The sequence below is a fragment of the Chenopodium album genome, chromosome 8 (assembly GCF_948465745.1).
Source record: "Chenopodium album chromosome 8, dcCheAlbu1.1, whole genome shotgun sequence".
Lineage (NCBI taxonomy): Eukaryota > Viridiplantae > Streptophyta > Magnoliopsida > Caryophyllales > Amaranthaceae > Chenopodium > Chenopodium album.
The window spans coordinates 71,779,327-71,803,166 of record NC_137841.1 but is presented as its reverse complement, the minus strand read 5'-3'; the positions used below and the strand labels follow the sequence as shown (position 1 = coordinate 71,803,166).

At 33.7% G+C, this 23,840-nt stretch overlaps 4 protein-coding genes across 4 annotated transcripts; 1 reads left to right on the top strand and 3 right to left on the bottom strand.

The window, feature by feature from the left end:
- Positions 1–317: 317 nt before the first annotated feature.
- On the bottom strand, positions 318–2,233 carry LOC145556532 (putative aquaporin NIP-type). Its single transcript, XM_081618190.1, has 5 exons — positions 1,866–2,233; positions 1,512–1,730; positions 1,190–1,387; positions 947–1,008; positions 318–852 (listed from the first exon to the last, which is right to left on the bottom strand). The coding sequence occupies exons 1-5, from the start codon at positions 2,028–2,030 to the stop codon at positions 591–593; spliced, it is 906 nt and encodes a 301-aa protein (XP_081474316.1). The 5' UTR covers positions 2,031–2,233; the 3' UTR covers positions 318–590.
- A 2,346-nt stretch (positions 2,234–4,579) lies between these two features.
- Positions 4,580–9,559, top strand: LOC145556531 (putative disease resistance protein RGA3). The gene is made up of 3 exons (XM_081618189.1): positions 4,580–5,430; positions 5,977–8,907; positions 9,294–9,559. The coding sequence occupies exons 1-2, from the start codon at positions 4,704–4,706 to the stop codon at positions 8,880–8,882; spliced, it is 3,633 nt and encodes a 1,210-aa protein (XP_081474315.1). The 5' UTR covers positions 4,580–4,703; the 3' UTR covers positions 8,883–8,907; positions 9,294–9,559.
- A 3,029-nt stretch (positions 9,560–12,588) lies between these two features.
- On the bottom strand, positions 12,589–14,195 carry LOC145555470 (putative aquaporin NIP-type). Its single transcript, XM_081617207.1, has 5 exons — positions 14,091–14,195; positions 13,444–13,668; positions 13,031–13,228; positions 12,882–12,943; positions 12,589–12,799 (listed from the first exon to the last, which is right to left on the bottom strand). The coding sequence occupies exons 1-5, from the start codon at positions 14,193–14,195 to the stop codon at positions 12,589–12,591; spliced, it is 801 nt and encodes a 266-aa protein (XP_081473333.1).
- Positions 14,196–16,686: 2,491 nt separating this feature from the next.
- Positions 16,687–20,610, bottom strand: LOC145642246 (uncharacterized). Its single transcript, XM_081693360.1, has 2 exons — positions 20,029–20,610; positions 16,687–17,890 (listed from the first exon to the last, which is right to left on the bottom strand). The coding sequence occupies exons 1-2, from the start codon at positions 20,295–20,297 to the stop codon at positions 17,038–17,040; spliced, it is 1,122 nt and encodes a 373-aa protein (XP_081549486.1). The 5' UTR covers positions 20,298–20,610; the 3' UTR covers positions 16,687–17,037.
- Positions 20,611–23,840: the final 3,230 nt, after the last annotated feature.

Genomic DNA, 23,840 nt, shown 5'->3' with positions numbered 1-23,840 from the left:
TTCAATTATTATGTATTTGGTAGATCTAAATCTCTTTATAGATTTCGTATGACTTTTATTTAAAACCAATTTTATTTCAAATAAAGTTAACAAATTGACTTTAAAACAAGGTATTTTTGACAATTTTGACTTGTTTTTATTTCCTAAATTTTTTTGACCAAAATTTATATTATGCACCTTGGAGCACCGTGCTATTTGTGCACCCCATGTCCCCATGCTATAAAAATAAAATTAATAATTTTTTGACTGTTACACTCAAATTGCACAAAGTTAACAATTATATGTACTTGTATATTTTTTCTAAAAAATAAAGCTAATTTTGCTCCAAATAAGCCATCTCCCAAACACGGCCAAAGTATACAAAGTGCTCGTGCGTTTTGATGTTCCAACAGAGCATATCTGAGCATGCATAAGAGATGGCTATTTATGCATTGCTTGTTAAATTGAATGTACATAATACATGGTTTTCCAAAAAAAAATAAAATTGTACATGATACATTAATTTTATACATGAACTAAAAGGAGTAAAGAAGAATCAAGGGTCATTACAGTTGCATTTACAAGTTCACAATCCAAATATGGTACTAAGCCTAATGAACTTTATGGAATGCATCAAAGAATTTGCCCTTCAATATACCAAACCAATTGATCAACTTCTTATCAAATGAGGTGCTCCAACTAGCGAACTTAGCTGGGAATTGGTCCATGTATCGCATCGAGCTATAGGCGACTCCACCTAGTATGCACCCGATTGTTGGACCAACAACATAAATCCAAAGTCCTTTGTAGACGTGCATGACTACTGCTGGTCCTATACTTCTTGCAGGATTCATCGACGCTCCTGAAATCGTCCTGCAGTGTTTATATTTAAGTAAATCTATTAGTTACAGCTACGTTTACACATAATAACTTAGGTAAAAAAAATAGCAATTTGATAGAAACAAACCCCGCAATCAAGGCATTCATGAGTACTGTCATGCCAATGGCCACCCCAGCAAACTGGTTATGCTGAAACAGCAGGAAAAAAAAAGTGTCAGCAAACATTACAATGTATACAAGAAATGGCTAGTAGGAGCTTCGGCCAGGCTTGACCGAGCCTTCCCGGCTTAGGCCTCATTAAACTAGAATGTGGATTCGTTTGCTAAGCTAGTTGAAGGAATTTATAGTTCTATAAGGATTAGAAACTAACCGCTCTTTCGTCGAAGGCAGTGCCAAAAATGACAAACATGAGGATGAAGGAAATAATGATCTCCATAACTACAGATTGAGCATCTGAACCAGAAGGCAGATTCCCAAAGTAAGCCTTAGGAGGTACATCAAGCAAAAGATATAAAGTGCCACTTGCAAGAAATGATCCCAATATTTGAGCACTAATATAAAAGGGAACCTACATAAAAACAGAGAAACATATATATATCAGCAATCAAGAAAATCAAATAAATTCCTATACTTAATGATCATTCCTAGTAAATTATCGATTGATAATTGATTAGAGTGAAAATAAGATTGACCTGTTTCCAGGGAAACCCTCTGAGAAGAGCATAAGTAATGGTGACTGATGGATTAAAGTGGCACGATATATGCTCCAAAGTGTATACTACAATCATGATAATTAAGCCCCAAGTGAGACAGATTCCGGGGTATGTCACTTCGCCTTTGGTCTTTTCCACTATTATTGCTGCACATCCTGTGAATACTATGAGGTATGTTCCAATGAACTCTGCTATTAACTGCATGGCAACATAAAGCAAAATTTAGCTTCAGCATGATATAGGTGAAAATGAGCCCTTACAGTGTTATGTACAATACAATAGGAGATATGTTCCTAATATTTTAGAGGGTAACAATTTATCAAGGGAATTTACCTTCTGCAAAGTGGTTGCTAACACAACCGGGAAGCTTGAACTAGAGGATACATTATTGGTAGGCACACCGGTGGTGGACTGATTATTATTGCTTGTGCCGCGGGCAGATCCTTCTTCCATTTTCGAGAGCTCAACATCATCCATATGGGCAACCTTTGATGACATGGTTTAATATTTACTTTCTAGTTTCTAGTTATTGTAAGGTGTTTGAAATGTAACTTATTAGAAGAAGAGATTATACTTGTTTGTTGAAATTGAATGATGAAAAATATCATGACTTTTGTTTTATTTATACTAGTAACCAATTAACCATTATACTATTATATCAACATAAGGTGAGTTTAGGAAGTAGTCTTTTGTCTTGAAAGTTGAAACCATTCTATACATTATAAAATATGATTTGATCATCAATGGTGATGATAAATATGATAAAGGAAAACTGTGTAATGAAAAACCAGTGGTTTTGAGATTTTAATTAGACAAAAACAAGGATTAGTTGCTGTTTTGTGATACTCAGGCAAGTTGATAATATTTATATAGGCAGAACAAACTTGTATATTCATTGTATATACTGCTCCACTTGGTATACATTTTTCAGATTATGTAAAATTTCTATAAAAATTTGGGTTGATGGTGCATGTGGGTATACGTCAATGCGTGTTTTGGCCTTTTAGCATCTTTGCGTAGAGTTTGAACAAACTATACATAATAAAAATTGCAAATTCATAAAAACTCGTTTTTGCAATATTTGTTTTTCATTTTTAGTGCAATGTGCGCGGCAAAAGAAAATCCATAGTTTAAATGAAGAAAAAAAAAAAAGTGTATACAAATATGTGAATTTATTCGAGTATTCTACCCCAAATTCAAAACTTAAAAAGTCCAAAATACTAAAAAAATTCCAAGAACTAATCTATAAACCTGACAACATTATACCAACATATTTTGCAAAATTATTTTGACTACCTTGAAGTTTTGTTTAAAAATTAAAAAATTAAAAAAAAAATAAAAAAAAAAAAGGTGAGGAGAGTTAAAGATAGCTCAAGTGGTTTTAATTTCCTTCCAAGTTTCAAGAGATCTTAGGATCGATTCTCACCCCTACACAGATCCTAGTCCTTTACTAAGGATTAGAACTGGTTATTGGGCGGGTCGAGTCAGGGTCGGACTAGAACTGGTTATTGGGCGGGTCGAGTCAGGGTCGGTGCGGGTTGGTTAAGAGGGTCACATTTTATAGGGTCAATATTGGGTCGAGCCTACAAAATATCAATTAAATTAAATATTGGACACAACTATTATTAAGTATATATGATTAATATGAATACAAATTTATCTATATAATTATTTTACATTATCTATTTTATTTTGGAAAACATTTTGGCCCTATATTGACTCTACTCAATAACGGCCTTGTTCATAAAAGACTTTGTCCATTAAAAGCCCTCTAAGCTTAACTCTGACCTCATTATTATTGGAATACCCTACCCATTACCCAATAACCACCTCTAATACTTCGTAAGGACTAGTTGTTGTTTTGTGTTACTTAGGCAAGTAGGTAATATTTTTATTGGTAGAACAAACTGTATATTCATTGTATACACTGCTCCACTTGGTATAATGAAATAGATTTTTCAAAAGTTAATTTTCTATTAGGAATACAATGCCTCTTTCTCTTTATTATGTGCATATATAACTGAATGCATATATAATACCATTATGTGCATATATAGTATCACTGTATATTCAAGCGGAATACAAAAAGGACAAGGTGGATTAGTATAAATTTCATAAAAACTTGTTTTTGCAGTACTTTTTTTTCATTTTTAGTACAGTGTGCGGCAAAAGAAATTTACTGTTCCCTTTGAAAAAAAATAGAGTATTTGGTACGATTATATGAAACTTATCTTCTTCTTCTTCTTTTTTTTTAAAAAAAAAAAGTATATAAATATTGCAAAAAAAACTACAAGCCAAAAAAAAATAGCAATTCAAAATTTAAAAGTCAATCTTTACCATAATCTGGTTGATAGGAGTAACATCTCTCAGCTGAAAAATTAAGGGGTATGAGTGTATGATTCTTTTATGTCTTTTACATGTCCCTGTAGACCAAAAGAATATTCTAAACCATCAATATAAATTACGAAGTATATAATTATGTATACTTGGCTACAATACATATTTAGAAACACAAGAACAATAGTCTTGACTTTTCTTCATTTTGCTCTATCAATGAAGAAGCAATAAGATTAAATAAACAAAACAAAACAAGATAGAAGTTTCCTTTTCAAGGAAGGTGTTGAAGATTTATCCAACCATTATTGAGTGGCTAGACTAGTTTTTTTTTTTAAAAAAATAAAATAAAATAAAATAAAAACCAGGCTAGTTTATTGTAAATCACAGGTCATTTAAGACTAAAGAATATTCTAAAGACATTGCAACATAAGTCAAGACATCTAAGCTGTACCATACTTGGAGAGTTTATATTAATCAAAGATACAAGTATGAATTAAAGACAAATTAGTATGGTGGCCCTTGATTATATTGGCCTACTTTTTTGGCAATGACCATTGTTGACCTGCTTTAGCCTGGCTAATGGCTATTCTGACCCGCTAAAGGCAGCTCGCTTATGACCCGACATACTATTGACCCGATAACTATGTCTACCAACGAGAGTGTTAAGTTCACATATACTAGTCAAAGATATTTGCAAGTAATACATTTAGTCGCCTTGAGCCCACCTGTTCACTCCACTTCCACGCTCCACCTTGTGTCATTGAAGCTAAATCAATTATTTCCCTGTTCTCTGTCATCTATGTTACCAATGAGCTGAAAAATAATCTAAAGATAATGGAAGCTCTTTATATTGAAGCAGCAAAGGCAATAACTAAGCTGGTGATTACGCGTCCTGTAGAGCAGGCAAAGCTAGCTTGGGGAATCAAGCAGCAGTTACAGAAGCTTAAAGATGAATTCACATACATCCAAGCTTTTCTTCAAGACAATGAGAGGTTGAATCAAAGACATAGAGGAGATAGCCAAATTGTGAATGCTTGGCTCAGGAAAGTCATGAATATTGCTTACCTAGCTGATGATGTAATGGATGATTATGTCTATGAAATCCTCCGCCGGAGATCAATTTCATGGGAATTAAAGTACAGCAACAACAATTTTCAGTCAGGAAAGAAGCTATTAGCTCTCATAAAGCTCAAGAAGCAATCATTCAAGAAGAAGTGTCACAACTTCTCAACTCTCTCTGATTCTAATCCTTTAGCCTTCCGCTTTAGAATATCTAGCAAGGTCAAGAGTGTTCTTAGGTCCTTTGATGACTTATACAAGGATGCTAAAAGACTCGGTATTAGGCCAGCAGAGATAGCAGATGATGATCTACGAGGAGCTAGCTACAAAGGGATAATGAAGAGAAACACTGACAACAGCTTGGATGAAGTTCGAGAATTAGCAGTTGCACATAGGCTAGAATTTGTAGGGAGGCAACATGATCTAAAGGAGCTCACAGATGTTCTTTGTGATCATAGCAACAACGACGATGTCTTGACCATAGCCATTGTTGGTATGGGAGGTACTGATATTCGACATCTTAAACTTGTGTTTTTCTTTTCTCCCCTGATTTTCTTACTCCTACATATGATCATTCATCTTATAAAACTTGTAAGTTTTCTCCTTTCCCCCAAAACCATATTTTAGGTGCTATCTGGTAACAATTTTGAATTTTTAATCTAAATTCTAATTCCAACGTCTTCAAAGTTAATCGTCAAATAAAATCAATCAATCAATCAATCAATCAAAGTCTTAATCCCATAAATGAGGATCACCAAAGTTAATTAAAAAAAAAAATCTTCAAAGTTGTGTAGTCTTTAGGGGAACCATCAGTTCATACAGAGATCAAGATTCTTCTTATCATTGCTAAATTTATCAAATCTTATCTCTTAACTAAGACCATTATAATTAACATAACATAAGAATAGAACACTATAAAAATGATGCCAAACAAATTCTAGTTACCCACAAATTTCAAAACACATAACAGTTAAACTTTTCAGTTGTCATGATTTTTAAATAATGTATAAACAGGCAGACCATAAGACATCATATCTTGGAATTACAGGTCTAGGAAAAACAACATTGGCAAGACAATTGTATGAAAACGAAGCAGTTGCCGAGCACTTTACAGAAAGATTTTGGATCTGCATATCTGATACCTTCAATGTGAAGAGGGTATTGTGTGTGATGTTCGAAAAGCTTACAGGAGGGAAATGTCAGCTGTCAAATACAGAAGACATTATAGAAAGGGTTCAACAGCTTGTCAGAGGTAGACGATACTTACTTGTGCTTGATGATGTATGGGATCAAAATCAAACCAAATGGAATTCTTTCAAGAACTCCTTGCGAAGAATAGGAGGTACCACAGGAAGCATGATTATAGTTACAACTCGCAACAAAGACGTTGCAAAAACAGCAGAGAGCCAACATATTCACCAGCTAACAGGATTATCTGATGATGAAAGCTGGGCCTTCTTTGTGCAGAAGGCTTTCCCAAAAGGAATACCAACATCTCACCCAGGACTTGAGGAAATTGGGAGAAAGATTGTGAAAAAATGCAAGGGATTACCATTAGCAATTGATGTGATAGGAGGCTTATTACGAATGAAGGAAGATCCAAGTGAGTGGAGATCTATTGAGAAGAGCACAATGTGGAGTCTTCCAGAAGAGAACAATAATATTCTACCTTCCTTAATGTTGAGTTTTAATAACTTGCCATCTTCCTCTTTAAAACAATGTTTTGCTTACTGTGCAATATTTCCAAAGGAAGTCCTCATTGACCAAGAAGATTTAATCAATCTCTGGAATGCTCAGGGTTTCCTTCATTGTCAATCAGAAGGAGGAAATTTGACACCCGAGGAACTTGGAAGAAAATATGTTGATATATTGTTAAGCAGTTCACTTATACAAGCAGCAACACAGTGTTCTATAGATGGTGATGTAACACAATATCGTATGCATTACTTGGTGCATGATATGGCTCTTTACATCTCTAGACACGATTGGGTGATCTGGAAGGGGGTAGACACGGTTGGTAATCCTTCTAGTGGTCGGCATCTAGCCATATTTCCTGAAGATAATGACACAGCCTCAGAATCTCCAGTAGAAGATATGATATGGTTAAGGGACTTACGGACACTACATTCTACTATTAGGTTGCCCATGGATCTATTGGCACATGCCAAACACTTGCGTGTCCTAAAATTAGCTGCAACTGGTCTAAAGAAAGTACCTCCGGCAATTGGCAGGCTCAGTCATTTAAGATACATAGACCTATCACATAATTCAATAGTTATGCTTCCAGAATCAATTACAAGCCTCTACCATCTGCAAACATTCAGGCTTTTCAGTTACAAGCTCAGGGAATTACCTCAAAAGTTGTATAGGTTAGTCAACTTAAGACACCTAGATCTTACATCACGTTCATGGTGCCTACCTAGAGGGATTGAACGGTTAAGTGCACTCCAGACTCTACCAATGCTAGAGTTGAATGAAGGCTTCGGATGGGAAATTGGTGAATTGGGAGTTTTAAATGACATTCATGGCCTATTATCTATCTCTGGACTTGAACATGTGAAGAGTAAGGGAGAAGCTGAAAAGGCGGGCATACACAAAAAAAAGGGCATTTCAGAGCTGCAACTAATTTGGGGATGGGGAAGGGCAAGCAATCACTTAGAAGTATTAGATGCTCTCCAGCCGCCTCCAAATTTAAAACTGCTCATGATAACAGGTTATGATGGTCCAAATTTTCCTTCATGGATGAGGAGTATGATGACTTTTGGTGAGGCTGGTACTTCAAGACCATTTTCTAATCTAGTGCATATTGAGTTATTATATTGCAGAAGCTGTCAGCAACTCCCTGCGCTTGGGCAACTACCATGCCTAAGGGATCTGTCTATGTACTCTTTATGGTCTATCACGTCTATTGGGGATGAATTTTATCAATCTAGTAATGATATTGAGGAGCTAGAACCAATTGTATTTCCAGCCTTGAAAAAACTAAATATACTTTGCTTTGAAAACTTAACGAAATGGAATCCCCCACCAAGTGGTGTGCTGGGAATAGAGACTAGTCTAGTAACACTAGCTACATCAGCCTTTCCCTTGCTTGAAATGCTAAGGATTGAGCTATGTGACAAACTGGTCCAAACTCCTACCAGCTTCCCTTCCCTCAGGCATTTGCAGGTTGACAATAGTCTTAGAGGCCAAGCATTGTACAATGTTATAAGTGAAAGTAGTAGTGCACTTACCTCAGTCAATATCAATGAGGCGCCAGAGCTATCCAGACTTCCTGATCAGCTGATTGATTGCACCAGCCTTGAAGAATTGGTTTTACGTTGTTGTTCTGATCTACAATCTTTGCCCATTGGACTAGGAACCCGGCTTACTTCCCTACTTCGTTTGTCCATTGTTGAGTGTCCAGAGCTGAGAGAGATCCCGGCCAGCATGGGGGATTGCTCCTCTTTGAAGAAGTTACACATACGCGATTGTCATAATTTAGAAGATATACCAGATTTTAGCCAGTTGATTCATATTGAGGAAATAGAGATAAATGGATGCAAAAAGTTGGCTTGCCTGCCAAACGGGCTTCAAGTCCTTCCCTACCTCAGCTCTTTATCCATTGGAGGGTTTCAGTCCCTGGAAAATGAATCGACAAAATCAACTCAACTTCTGTTCCCAGCACTCAAACTGTTGAGGATTATGAATGATGAGTGTGTAGAGCAAGTACCAGAATGGATTGGGAATCTCTCATTACTGCAGAAATTGGAGCTGAAGTGTTGCGAGAATTTGATTCGTTTACCTTCACATGATGTCATCCAGCGAATGACCAGACTGACAGCACTTGTTATAAAATCATGCCCACTTTTACAGGAAAGATGTGCAAAGGAGGACGGTCCTGAGTGGGGAAAAATCTCTCACGTTCGCTTCATTCAAGTCAATTCACAGACAGTCCAAGAAATATCTGCATAAGCTTGATACTCCTTGAGTCCTCCTGGTAAAAGCTTTTTACAATTTTACTCTGTCATTAGATCAAACTGCAAGAAACGTAAAAACAATAAGTTATACCATAAAAAATATTCAAGACTAGTGATTTTCTTAGAAAAAAAATTAAAATTGCTACATAAGAATTAAGAAGTATCAATCAACAGTTCAACACAATATTAGACCAACATTTTGAAATAAAGTTAATTTAGGGCGGTGTTTTAAGATCAAACAACCTTTTACTTTAGGTTGGATATGATCATTTAACTATAAATAGAGCCATACACCTTGTCATGTACCATCCTGATTTATGTTCTTCAGAAATCTTTCAATAATAAAACTTAAACAAGGGATATCAGATCAACACTTCACTGATAAAATATTGTTCCCTGTTCACAGAGATCGGAAATCAGACAAGGCATCTGAATTTAGATTATTCTCACAAACACGCAGGCTCGCAGCAGCTTTTGATGTAAGTAATATGCTTCATGATTTCCCTATATATGTGCAAACTTATTTCATGATAGATTAGATACCCAAATATAAGTGTTGATCATTTGCATACTATATGTATGAATGATCCTACTTGATCAACAAGTCCAGCATTGCTCAACAAATATTTGTCCTGTGTGCTACTACAGACTAGCATGGAGATTGGAGACAGTATGGAGATTGTACTTTTTTTTTTTTTTTTTTTTTTTTTTTTTGCAGTAGTGGAATAAGAAAGGTTATCATTCATTGGATATGATGTGATTTATATGAAGTGAACAGAAATTACCATTTTTTCACAATCACCATCAATATGTTATACTTATCACTAAAAATCCACAAGCTTAGCTAGTGATTGATAGTCTAAATATCATAATATAAATTGAGTAACACAACATCAAAAAAAAGAAGCTCAAAAATACCAATATGAAGAGATTCATCAGACTTGAGGATGTAAGAAGATAGCTAGTTGAAATTAGTAAAACAAGCATAAAAATAATGTCTCATTCCTAAATTAATCTGTCCCTAAAACAGAATGGATATATAACACCATCTTAGATTTATAGGATATGCAATAAGACATTAATCTGCACTGATTCATTGTCTGCTGCAACTTATGAATTTCGTGACCTGTTGGTATAACACTAACTCAATTCCTCCTCCGTGTACAACAATGACAGTAATGTATAGTAGCAGCAATAGTTACTAATCTTGGGAAGCAACATACTCCATATATGTATAAAGGATGAATATAATAAGATGGCACAAAACTACAAAAGTTAGCATATACTCTAATAAGACATCTCATGTTTCATTTAGGACGTGCTTCATAATGATTTTTTTAAAGTAGCGGTTAGCATTTTAACCAAGTCAAAATGTGACTAAAGTTGGAAAGTAATGTTTTGAATAATGTAGTGGTTTAGGGAAGCTGTGAGACTTTGACGTAACTATTTTTAACCACATAATTAAAAACCTAAAGCTAGTTTTATTGTGAGCCCATAAATAAACAATTAATCACTACTTGCTTATTGTCAAAAAAAAAAAAAAAAATCACTACTCCCTCCGTCCCTCAATTAGATGTCTAATTCTCTTTATTATGTGAGTAATAAACGCTAGAAATAGGAATCTAATAAAGGGATGGAGGGAGTACTTGCTAGTGGAACAATTTTTCATTATTAGCCTATTACAACAACTAATTTTTGTCGAACATACCCTGAGGGTCATTCATTGCATAAAGATCACTCATAAAAGTCACATCATTTCAAGTCATATCCCTATTGCATTAAAACAAATAAGCACTGTAAACCCTAAAAATCTGACTTGAGTAAATAATAAAAATAAAAACAGCACAAAAAAAATCCCCCTTTCAAAAACCTAAATTCCCAAAATATAGAAAATGATGTAATTAGCTGCAATTGATGATATCGATGGTAAAATCACAATTGATTTCGTTAGTATTACAGCTAAATAACAAACATTATGAAATTATATCGTTTGGTTACAATATACAAACATTCATCACAAAAACGGAGTACTAGATAATTATGTCCAAAAAACCCTATTTAAATTTGAAATAACACAAATTCATAATAACAAAGAAATTCAGAATTTCCATTAACAAAAAAGAGTGAATTTACCGCTTAATTTCTGATGATAAACTCCAGAATTCTTCATGTTGCTCAGCAATTCTGCAATGTCGAGTTGTTTTCTTCGATTCACGCGGGAAATGGAAGAGATATATGGGCCGAGTTTTATTAAAGCCCAGATCGATAATCTGGGCATTTGATATAAAGCCCAAAAGTCGGTTTGTTCCAACTTTGGGCATATTCTCATTGACTGAACTGAATATTTTATTAAATAAGAAAACTAAGAATTAAAATGAAAATAAATTGAAGAGAACAGACATTTACTTTTAAAAGGTTGAAGTTTTTGGAACGGATGGTGTATATCAAAATCAACCTCCCGCATCTTAAATATATTTATCTTATAATATATTTTTAATACTTTTTCTATATAATCATTTGGTACGGGTACACTCTAGTTTGAATAATTATCAGGCAGTTTACAATTTTTATATCCCCAATCCTTGTTTTAGTTTTTGTATTAGTATGGTTAAGAGAGTTAAATACTCTTTGTCATCTTGAGCCATTTGAAAACTATCCTAAAGCTAAGGAATAGAACAAAAGTAATTAAAAAGAATAATAATATATATTTTAGGAAATTATTTAAGAAGATAAAAAAGAAGGGGAAATGCAAGTTAATTTGCCAGATAAACGATTTTTTGTTAATCTGATGGCATTTTTGTAAATATATTGAAAAGGCAGGGTTATTTATTCAGTACTTTTGGTGAGTTGTTCAGTTACTGTTTGTTTTTTGCTTTTACTGTTTGGTGAAGAAATTACACATGTACCCCTCAACTAGTACATAAGAAGACGCATATACCCCTCCACTGCTACTTGAAAAGACAATTATACTGAGTATCCCTCAAAAAAGAATAATATTTTACGATTTAAATTATGAGTTGACCGACTGAAGTTTCCCTTTATAACCAAATTTATCTAATAGGTACATATATAAATAACTACCGTAGTCATAATTAAAACAAATTGTGTCCGTGAAAAAAAAAAAACAACAAAAATAAATTGCGAGTTGCGATTTCATAAGTTTTAGAATTTGATTATCGAAGTTGTTAATGAAAATGGAGGAAGATATGCGTGCTTTGTGTGATATGGTGCCAATGGATGACTTAAATGGAGTGGTGATACAATCATTTACTCAAGATCAATTGTATGATGGAATTGGAAGCCATCAAAGAAATCTTCGCCGCCATCTTCTTGCATTGACGCCGCCAACAAGTCTTTTAAGGTTAATTTCGAAGAAAATAGCCGAAGGTTGTGTTCTTTCACCAAAAAATAAAAATGAATCTATCATTATCCAAACTACTTACATTTATTCTCTCTAGTTTTTTCACGCTATTTCTAACCAAACCTTGCTATAAATTGAAAAAAATAACAAAATCCACCACTTTTTCTTAACACCCTAAGATAAAAAAAAATAAAAAAAAAATACTACTTTCGGTCCAAATTACTCGCAACTTTGGAATATTTTATATCTTACAAATAATACCCCAAAATTGCGAGTAATTTAGACCGGAGGTAGTAAAATAAAATGAACAAAATTCCAGAAAAATTACAACCAAAAGGCTTCAAACCTTTGACATGGTCCTAAGAAAAGACGAACTTTTGGTTAACTCCCTAAGAGGTTTGTCCGTGAACCTAATAAGATTGTAAGTCAATCCTCCGGCAATAGTCCCAATTGGTGGTCCTATTATGTATACCCAAAGCCCTTTGAAGTTTTGCTTCATAATTGCAGGTCCAATACTCCGTGCTGGATTCATTGATGCACCCGAAATCGGCCTGTAACATTAGTACTCATTTATCTTAGTAACATGACCATGTTGTACATCAATGTAACGCGGTGTTGTATGTGAAAACTTACCCCGCAACAAAAACATTCAACATTATAGTCATTCCAACCGCGATTCCAGCCAATTCTCCTATCTACAATGCAAAAGGTTTTGTAATCTTAGAAAAAAAATTGGTGAAACAAAGCAAATAATGTTAAATTTGCGCGATTTGATTACTCACAGCTCTAGAATCTGTTGCTACTCCAGAAATGACGAACATCAACAAGAAAGATATGATGATTTCTATTCCTAGGGATTGTCCATTTGAGCCTGCAGGAATGGTGCCAAAGTACGCATTTGGTGTAACATCGAATAGGACGCATAATGTACCACTAGCCAACATTGAACCCAAAATTTGTGCAATTATGTAAAGCGGTACCTACAACAAACATTAATCAAGGCCCTCATGATATAACGAACCCAAATATGAAAGTGAACACCACGTTACTCCACAATGTTCCTACCCCGGCCTCCGAATCACTAATTATAAAACGTTGTCACGTTATCTAGACATGTTATTGATATCGTAGTTTTAAGTTGAATATAATGTCAACTTAGAAAGAAAAAATTGAGTGGATGAAGTTAGATGCTAACCTCCTTATAAGGGAAGAGGCGACAAATGGCAAAAGTAAGAGTAACCGCAGGGTTAAAATGGGCACCCGAAATATGACCAACAGAGTAGACCATAACCATAACAATGAGACCCCATGTCACACATATTCCTGGAAATGTGACTTTGTCATCGTTCAAATTGTTCACCACCACAGCGCCACAACCCGCAAATATTACAAAGTATGTACCAATTGCTTCAGCCATCATCTGTAATAGCCAAAACCAGCCCAACAGAGAAAAATAAATCATGTTCTAAGTTAATCAAATATTAATTTAACAATACATCTGTTGTATACCAGACTCGCAACACATTTAGTTATAAGACATATTGATTCGTCAATGATCTTCTAATCTATTTCAATCAATAGGGACTTATAAACCTATAACCTATTGATTAATGTCAAATTACTATGCAAATATACCAATTGGTTGTTTGTATAGTGGTGATTGAGACTACATTTGATAGGGAGGATCCGTGTTCAATCTCTCGCAACAACAATTGGAAGGGAACTGGAAACTAACCATCCAAAACTAATCCTTGAATCCGCATTAGCCTAAAGGGTGAACTGTTTGGAACACCAAAACACATTACTATGCAAATATGATGATTAATTGACTAATTGACTAACCTTTTGTGCGAGACAAACCACGTATGGAGATGAACAAAAATAACGAAACTTATTAGAGGGAATTCCATTGTCTTCTTCAACAATTTCATTTGTCTTAGACGACATTATTTGTTTGTGAAATCAATTTTTTTTTCTTTTTTTTTTTTTTTCTTCAGGGAAGATCAAAATATTAATTACTAGTATAAAATATAGGGATGAATGATAATATGAGATGGAGTATCTCCTTTTTAATTGAAATCACTAAGTAAGGGGAAGAAATGGAAACAAATCGGATAATAGAGTAAGGTAGATAATTTTCAAAAAGAAAGGGAAAAATTAGATTTGAGAAGATTAATCCTAGTCATTGTTTGTTTAAGAGAAAGTTTTTACCGTACGAGTAGGGAGTAAAGTGATCACTTCTTCTAAATTTCCTATAATTACCAGATTATTCGGATACATATTAACGGCCTTTATCCAAATTGGTTTAATTATGTAATCTAATCCTACCCATTAATTTAATTTAATTACCGTTTTTTTTCTTTTAATTTCCAACTGCATGAGGGATTGAGAAGTGTCAAACCTTTTTACCTTTTATTTATTACTTTATTAAAATAAACCTAGAATGTATCTACAATGACGGAATAAAAAAGTGATATATAATTATTATTCATTCAACCTAAGTCACCTAACCAAATAAGTTCAAGTATTTATTCACATAATTTTTACTTAAATTTAACATAGTTATTTGAATTTTTAATTGAATTTATTAGGTTTTACTAAGTACAATGTACTGGTTAACCATTATCAAAATTCAAAACTAGAGTTTTCTAAACTTATCTTGTCAAAATTTAAGAAGCTTGAAATAAAATTTAAGAAACTTCAAATAAAAAAAGTAGATTTTACTAATGAACATTTTCGAGGTGTTAGATAAGCAATAAAATAAGTGGTATAGACTATGGAGTATTAATTTAGAAATGCATTCCAAAATCATACATCGATCGGTGAAATTAATGTTATTTTAATTTAATATCTCTAGTTTAGTTATCTTATCTAACGCCTTCAAGACGTTGGATAGCTTTTTCCAAAAAAAAAACAAAAAACTACATATTACAATTGTAAGTTAATAAATTGCCACTTTGTTGGTACGTGATCAGCCGTAGGCCCATAATGATTGGGCTTATAAAGTTATAAAATCTACAGATAATTATGGAGTACTGTCTTTCAAATCAGGCTGATTCATATTTTGAACAAAACCATTAAAAAATGCAGCAAAAACAACAGTGTAAGTGTGCAACGTGTGCTACAGATATTGTCTGTTGAGTAGTTGAGTTAGTCCTTTTGTCAATCATCAATTTAGAAGACAAAATACCGCTTATGAACTAGAGAGGGATGGTGCCATGGTGGTCCATACAACAACATGCTAACACCTTCCTCTACTTGAAACAAGACATCCATGAAGTTCGGGAGATCTTATTACTTATCACTTCATTTATTTGGTCTTGTTTAGTATCAACAACTCAACATGGTCCCTCCCATTAATCCAAATTAGGACGGTATAGTGTCTAACCAACACCCTGAAATATATAGTTTCTTCCTTTAGGTATGTTATTCACTTGAGTTGCTAAACACGTGAGCAAACATATGTTTAGGGTCAGTTCTTTTCAGCTTAATTTCAATCCAATTCAGTTCAGTCCAATTTAATTCAGTTTCATTCCTAATTTTCTTTTATCATAAATAATTCATTTCAGCTCTATTCAGTTCAGTTCAGTTTAGTTCATAATACTATATTACTATGTGTGCATATCTACATCGGCACATGCGTGACACACACTAAAACACTCGTTATATCTTTGCATGTCATTTACCAATTAACGGGACATTTAAATACACCTTTCTTTAGACAACTATTATAATATACTAAGAATCATAACATTGTGGGGGAGCAATCAAACAAAGCACAAAAGTGAGTACTATTTTCACTTTCTTTTTACGGAAAAGCAACACGAATTGACATGGTTATAGCAACCACTAATCTTTCTTGGAAAATGATACATGGTAATGTAATGACCCAAGACAAAAGCCAAGTTCCTCAATTTAATAAAGAAAAACGCACAATTTGGAACAGGACAAAAATAATTGAAGAGAAAAAGAATGGACGATAATAGAAAATAAGCTATTATGTATCAAGTATGATGTATGATGTTAGTCAAATTTATGCTACCTCTTTTCTCTTGGGTGGGGTTTTGCATATTCCTCCAAAAAATGTGCATCAAATACAAGATCTTTCATTGCCGACAATATACAAGGATTTCTTAATTTCAAATCTAATCTATAACCTCACATCATCAGCAATGCAAATCCAGCAAGTTCATATCTCTATATCGGGGTTTTATGAAGTTATAAATACGGAGTAATGCAGCAATAATTACGTGATCTGGAACTACCCTGTCATCTGTGGTACCAGAAGGTAATAACATATTGACTGCGTAAACCACATCCATAGGAGAGAGTAGCCTTGAAACTGCGGCTACCATGTAACGTCATTTAGAGTTCTGTTTAGGAGCCCAGAATGTCAACATTCACAAATATCAGCAGTTAAAAATGGGAAATCTGAAACTGTAAGAAGGCATATGAAAGATTTTGATTTCAGAATAAACATTACATGTTTCATTTAACAGTTTCCTTTACAGAACAATAAACTACTTGAGAAAAAGAAGGGTTTTTTTTTTTTTTTTTTTTTATTATTTTTCTATTTTATCCCCACCATATCAACCAGTCACTCGATACCAAAGACTATGGCCTGGACTGGCATTTTCCATTGTATGCACAGTAGTATCACAAACTTTCTCATTTGGCCTAGTTATCATATTTCACAAAGATTACCAAGAAAAGCATATGGGAAAAAACATGTCCCGAATTGAAGAAGAAAAAAAAAAGAGAGGCTATAATTAGTTTATCATATGATTGATTACTTGGAAGAAACTTGAGAGGCGCAACTGGCAATAGACAGATCAGAAGGGGTGCATACCAGAGCCCTTTGCTGCAAGTGTCTCAAGCTTTGCTCCATGCTAACTTGCACCATATCAGCGAGCATCTTCTTTGCCTTTCCCGACTGTTCCTCACCATCCATTTGCGAGATGATGTTGCAAACAATGTTCTCCAAAGTATCAGGTTGGAAATCTGATCTTGGGTAAGGAGAGTCTCTAAGCAGTCTCAGCAACAACTGAGCTTTGTTCTGTGACTTGGGAGTCCCTTGAACAGTAAGTTCAAGTAACCCAGGTATAACCCCTTCTCTTAAGATTGGGTCCCGGTACTTGCATCGATCTGTCTCACACATTTTTAGGAGTGCCCCAACAGCATGCTCTTTACTCTGGAGAGATCCACTTTCGAGGACCTCCACCACTGCAAGCACACCTCCTTCTTCAGACACTAAAGTATTCCTACCCTCATCAAAGTTTACAAGAGATTCTAATAGGGCCGTGCATTTTTCAGCCGTTTTTGAGGATTTCTTGCAAGTTTTGAGCAAGTCAACAATGAGAGGTATGGGGTCTGTCTCAAGGATAAGGGTAATGTTGTTTGAGTGAGTGGAGAGGTTATAAAGAGCCATGACAGCATCAACCTTAGCTTGTGGGGTGCCGATTTCTAGAACATCTACCAAAAGAGGGATTGCACCAGAAGCAGTAATGGTTGGCTTGTTTACTGAAGATGCAGAAAGCGTTAGCAAGGCAGCAGTAGCATGTTCTTGAAGACGTGTGTTTGGCGATTGGAGGAAGCTGATTATTGGATCTAATGCACCCGCTGCCACGATGCTGATCTTGTTCCTAAAAAGAAATAAATTCAAAAACTGTAATCAATAGGCTGTTAAACACATACATGTACAACCATCAAGTTGACTAGAAATCCACTGACACATCAAGAGCACAGGTTATAGACACATTTTTTACAAAACAATCGTTTATTGGACTGAATCGATTAAAACATGCTACTAAAAAGTTACTAGCATAAGATCTTACGGATCATGGAGTTATGCTAGTTACTAAAATTGGCTAAACAAGGGATATAGCAAATAGATTTAAATTTAAATTTTGTTATTCTGAACTAAGGATAAGGCACCGCCTTGTCTGTCAACGGGAGAACAATATGGTAGCATGGGCTCTATTCTAATTCAAGTGCCGGGGGTAAAAAAAATGCTATCTGTTGAGAGTATAAGTTCTACCCTACTAACACATGATCCTGATAAACAAAGGTTACACAAATCCGGTTGAGATGAAGCGGACAACCTATTCAACTAACATAACTTCATTTTCATCAAAAATCTGAATTGTAGAGCTAAACAAAGGTTACACCTAGAAGTTTAGAACATTCACCATAACTCATATGGTTGTAAAAAGTCCTACAAAAGGAGAATATTAATCCTGAGATTGCTTCTTTAACTTAAAAGAGATAATAGTACAACATGCTAGCAACATGCATACCGAATAGGCGAGAATAGCGAATAATCCCCAATAATACTATACTTAAATACAGACTACTACACATTAAGTGATTAAACACTTCTTAATTCTTCAATCTTAACAAATAAGTTACTGCAGATTAGAGAAAGGTCGATTTTGCTTTTCAGCAACTGCAGTAACACGCAAAGTAGATTAATTAATTCCTATATTAGGATAACCATCTGTAAACACATTAAAAGTGACAAAAGTTTTAAGCAAAGTAAAAACCCAATACAAAAGTTTAAACAGGATTTACTTTCCAAATTACATTATTTAATTTTTCTTTATGATGTTTCTTTGCATGATACAATGGAATCCATCCACGTGATCACATCACATGATAATAAAAGCAAAGAAACTATTTTAGAATAAATGGAAAAATCTAGAAAGAGAAAAGGAAAAGAGCATAAACATCATGAACTAAAGAATCTGGCTATCCATCAATTTCAGCAATTTTAATTTGCAATATGAATATGAATTATACGAGTACACAATAAATTAATGTGAACCGGGACTAACTTAAGAGTTTACCACACTCATTATTAGCAGCATATCCATTATGTTCTCGAATACACCTAGCAAGATGTACACGAGCCTTTTTTTGTTACTCGAGGTTACTTTTATGAAAAAATAAGTTTCAATACACCTAACTCATAAACTCAAGGTACACTACGAAAATTCAATGAATTATTCCCAATTGTTTAATAATTACTGTCACTTCAAGAAATTTATATTGTTCAATTATATAAAGAAAATTCTCTTTAGCCTAAGATTAGTACAAGCCGCAAACTAAGACTTTTAATCTTTAATACTAGTAAGTAATTTAGTGTTTTGGATTCGCTGACCAAAATATAAATATATCGAGAGAAAATTCAGTAAATCTGATTCCTAAGAATAATTCGAAACGAAAATGATCTACACCAAGAATTTCAATTACCTAGGAATATTCTCCTTTTTTTTTTTACACAATTATCCAAAACCCAATAACATTCATAGAATAATCTCCCAAATTTGAAGATTAATTTCACTAATTACAATAATCATCACTTCAAATTAATCAAGAAGCTTAATCACCCATATCAGCAATTTAATCAAAAATTGACCAAATTACCCTAAAATGAAGCAAAAAAAAAAAAAAAAAAAACAAAAAACAAAAAACAAAATTACAATCAAGCAAAAACCCCAAAATTACAATCAAGCAAAAACCCCAAAATTACAATCATTTTACAGTAAAATACCAAAATGAATAAACAATTATAATAGAATGAAACCCATTAAAGTATTAACAAATTCAATTAAAACCCTTAACTACCCAGATGATAAATTAATGAAATTTCAAGAATAATTTGAGACAAAAACAAAAACCCTAAAAAGACACGATCTTTCCCAAAATCCAACAACACCAACAACCACAATTAAAATCAAAAAATAAAAAATTAAAAAAAAACCCAAATAGAGTGACTCACTTTTCGTCTTTAACGGCGAGATTAAGGAGAGCGAGTAAAGCAGACTCAGTAGAAGAGAGTGAGTCAACTCGGAGCATTGAAACGAGTTGAGGAATAGCAGGGGAAAGTTGACGACGACAACGGTGAGATGTTTTGGTAAGACGACGGATCTCTTGGGCAGCTTTGATCTTTGAATCTGAGTCGTCTGATTGAATAAAGTCAAGAACTTGATTGACACTAAGGTGGGTTGCGGTTGCACTGGATCCCCCCACCACCCCACCAAAATCCATTGATTTTTTTTTTTTTTTTTTTTTTTTTGGGGGGTGGGGGTGTTTGGGGGAATAAAAGGGGGGAATTAAAAAGAGGAGAAAACGTAACAAAAAAAATGAGGAGAGAGAAAGAAGGAGGAAGAAGAAGGAAGAAGGAGGCTTTAAGCAACAGTTGATGAGGAGAGAGAAAATGAGGAGGTTTTAACGGCTCCTTCGGACGACAGTTGGGGGGGGAGTTTTAGATTTTTATTAAAAAAAGAAATGAAATGAAATGAAAATGGATGTTTGATGTTTGTATTTGGTGTGTGTTTGGTTTGGTTTGGTAGGAGGAGAAAGAAGGGGGGGATATACTAAGTGACGAAATTAGTGAGGTGAGATTAATTGGTTTTAGTTTGGGTTGATTTGGGTTTTATTATAATCCTTTGATTTGTCAAAGTGATGTCTTTTGATACCCTTACGTAGTCTTCTAGTGGTATAGTCTCTAGTGGCAGTCTTAAAGATGACACAAGTTAGAATGGATGCAATTTGACACTAGTTAGAGGGATGGTCAAGGACGGAGAAGTTATTACACGGAACTATAGAAAGTTCTTATGTTTATCAGGTTATGCGTCTTCTATTAACCCAGTGTTTTAGTGATTGAAAAATACGTTAAGATGATTCTGTGTTTAAAAGAATATAACACAAGACTATTTGGTTAGGCTTAGTCAAATCAACCCTTACATTTTTCAAAACATTGCAATTAGACCTAACTATGATGAGAATTGCGATTTCATAATTTTTGATGGAGGACGAGGGTGGGTAGTTTGGCCTTGCAATTGACTAAATAAGAGTTCAATTGTTACCCAACCTTTGTGCCTTTCTATCGGCCAAGCAAAACTACCTATTGTTTCCCTGATTGGCTATAGATGTATAATCTTGCATAACACCTACACTCCTTCGATTTGTGTTCTCATCCAACATATTTAAAGGCTTTTGGATAAACATCTTCTAATTTCTTTATCTTCATAATTGATTATCTACTCCCTTAGATTCTCATGATATTGTGGAAGAATTAGATTGGTAGATATCTCTAATCAATCAAAATCCATTTACAATTATAATTTTTTTTATATAATTAACCGTCATGATGAGATTCATACCTTTTAATTACCACGGTATACCATTCACAATTCATCTTATGCATTCAAATACAGTAATCAATTAAAGTGATGATGAAAAGATATGTTTATTGTTCCAAAGCACAATAATAATTAAAACCGTTAAATAAATTGGTCTTTTCTTACTCAATTAATAAATTAAAATCTCATTGTCAATTAATCACTTTGTCACTTTTTTTCATAAACCTCACTTGATTATATATGCTAATAATTACACCATTCATTCCTAATCCGATGAAAAAATCAGTCTAATCCTACCTAAAGTTGACTGATGTCCATTCAATTTCAAACTTATTTAATTTACTTTACAATTTTACATCCTTAGTAAAATATCTTGTATTCTTCTTCAATTTTTTAAAAAAAAGGTACACTTTGACTTTTGGTTGTTAAATTAATTTAGTCAACTAGCCTGGTATATTAGCTAACATTCCCCTGGAATTCCAAATTGCAAGTGGGGGCTTAGCAGCAAATCACAGTCGATCTTCAAATGCAAGTGCTTTTGATACTTATTATATAAAATAAAATACTTTGTATTATAATAATTTAATACAAGATCAGTTATATACGGAACTGATTGATAACATTATTAGTCCGTGTTAAACTAGCTAGTAAGCTAGAATTATTGGAGTTTGCTTCAACCCGTGTAAATGGGATCGAATCTGTATGGTATCTCACTGTATATATGATGAAGGGGGGGTTTGAGATTTGTGTATCTTTCGTTTTGGACAGTGTAATCGCTAAATTATGTATGATGTCAGTTTCGTAGTAGCATCTTTGTGTGACTGACTAGGCTCGGTAACATTATACGTAGTTGAGACTTGAAAATTGGCTTTTAATACGAAATCACCTTATTATGTTAGGAATTCAGTAATTTATGAAACTGAAAAGTGACTTATTTATTGTATTTAGTTTTATATTTAAAAGTAAACTGTTACGTTTTTATGTATCTCACTCATAAGTCATAAATAAGGTAAAATGGCTGACACAACCAGAATAATATTACATAGTACTATATAATAAATGAAAACTGGAGAGTTAGATTCTCACATCAATGTATACATATATATGTACTTCTAGGAACTAATAACTTTAATTTTCATTTATTAATCATTGTAGTTATGCACAATTTAGTACTCCGTATGTAATATACTACCTATATTTCTTATTATTTGCAATAACGGAGTATTTTTTGTGAGAAAGAAAATATTCTTTTGTTGCAAGAAATAAGAAAGAAAGGTAATAGCTCAAAACAATTAGGGGTACCACCTAGTAGGATGACAGAGTCATTATACTCTCTCTTTAACTTTCATAAGATCTTAGGGTCTGTTCTTTTCAGCTTATTTTCAATCCAGTTCAGCTCCAATCAGTTCCGTTCTGCTCAATTCTTAATTTTCTTCTCTCATAAAATATTCAGTTCAGTTCAGTTCTGCTCTAATCATTTCAGTTTAGTTCAGATCCAATCAGTTCAGTTCAGCTCAGTAAATCAGAACAAACCTTTAAAATCACGCAACCTATCATACAAATAAATTAAGTTGATTCATACGAGTGACGAGTTTCCTGATAAGTACTCGTAGGAGTACAGGTCATTTCTTTTACGGAGTATCTATACGACTATACCATATAGACGCACAAATCTTCTATTTTAACTTTCTACTAAAGATTGGCAGTTAATTGCAGACAAAACATTAGGTTGCATGTACTCTAAAATCTAAATCCATCACTAATTTGTTGATTGCACGTGAAATTAATAAAATCGAGTAAAATTATCAATAAAACGTATTATTAAGTTGAAAAAATTATGAAATTAATTAATTAAGTGCCAGAATAGCGTGATCAAAACATGTTGCACAAACCCATTTTAATTGGGTCAGTTCATCAACCAATGGGGGCCCAGCTACGCTTTCGGCTACAAATAACAATTTTTATTGTTTTTTCATTTTTTTAAAGAAGATAAGTTTATCCAAAATTTATTATGGATGAAAAATTCCTTCCTTGCAACTCAAGGGTTTTTACTTGAAGACTTTGCTTTTTGTATGAATGTTATATTCACTATTATTTGGGTGACATTCTACCTCTCATTTTCATTTTTTCCCTTTTCTATTGGGTCAAGAATAAAGATCAATGATATATATATATATATATAAAAGGGATTTTTTCCTATGACTGACTTGAACATCAATGCTAACATAAATATTGGTATATTTTACCTACAATCTAACATTTTCATTTAATATTTTCTCTAGCTGTTATAATAATATTGTAGCGATTGGACTTTCATCTCGTAATACAAAGTATTTATTTATAAGTAATTTCTACATACTCTTATATAATTATAGATCTTTGGCATATTAAATTAGTTTTGGATGTGCAATTTCATCCTGGTTACCGTATTACTAAAACAGATATA

Bases quoted from the DNA above. Each gene is read 5' to 3' on its own strand.
- LOC145556532 (XM_081618190.1), bottom strand. From the start codon at position 2,030: ATGTCATCAAAGGTTGCCCATATGGATGATGTTGAGCTCTCGAAAATG. The intron at 1,731-1,865 runs GTAAATTCCCTT...GTTGCCATGCAG, and splicing joins TAGCAACCACTTTGCAGAAG to TTAATAGCAGAGTTCATTGG. The intron at 1,009-1,189 runs GTTAGTTTCTAA...CTGCTGTTTCAG, and splicing joins CTGCCTTCGACGAAAGAGCG to CATAACCAGTTTGCTGGGGT.
- LOC145556531 (XM_081618189.1), top strand. From the start codon at position 4,704: ATGGAAGCTCTTTATATTGAAGCAGCAAAGGCAATAACTAAGCTGGTG. The intron at 5,431-5,976 runs GTACTGATATTC...TTGGAATTACAG, and splicing joins AGCCATTGTTGGTATGGGAG to GTCTAGGAAAAACAACATTG.
- LOC145555470 (XM_081617207.1), bottom strand. From the start codon at position 14,195: ATGTCGTCTAAGACAAATGAAATTGTTGAAGAAGACAATGGAATTCCC. The intron at 13,669-14,090 runs GTTAGTCAATTA...TGGCTATTACAG, and splicing joins TGGTTTGTCTCGCACAAAAG to ATGATGGCTGAAGCAATTGG. The intron at 12,800-12,881 runs GTAAGTTTTCAC...CTAATGTTACAG, and splicing joins TTGAATGTTTTTGTTGCGGG to GCCGATTTCGGGTGCATCAA.
- LOC145642246 (XM_081693360.1), bottom strand. From the start codon at position 20,297: ATGGATTTTGGTGGGGTGGTGGGGGGATCCAGTGCAACCGCAACCCAC. The intron at 17,891-20,028 runs GTGAGTCACTCT...ATTTCTTTTTAG, and splicing joins CTCGCCGTTAAAGACGAAAA to GAACAAGATCAGCATCGTGG.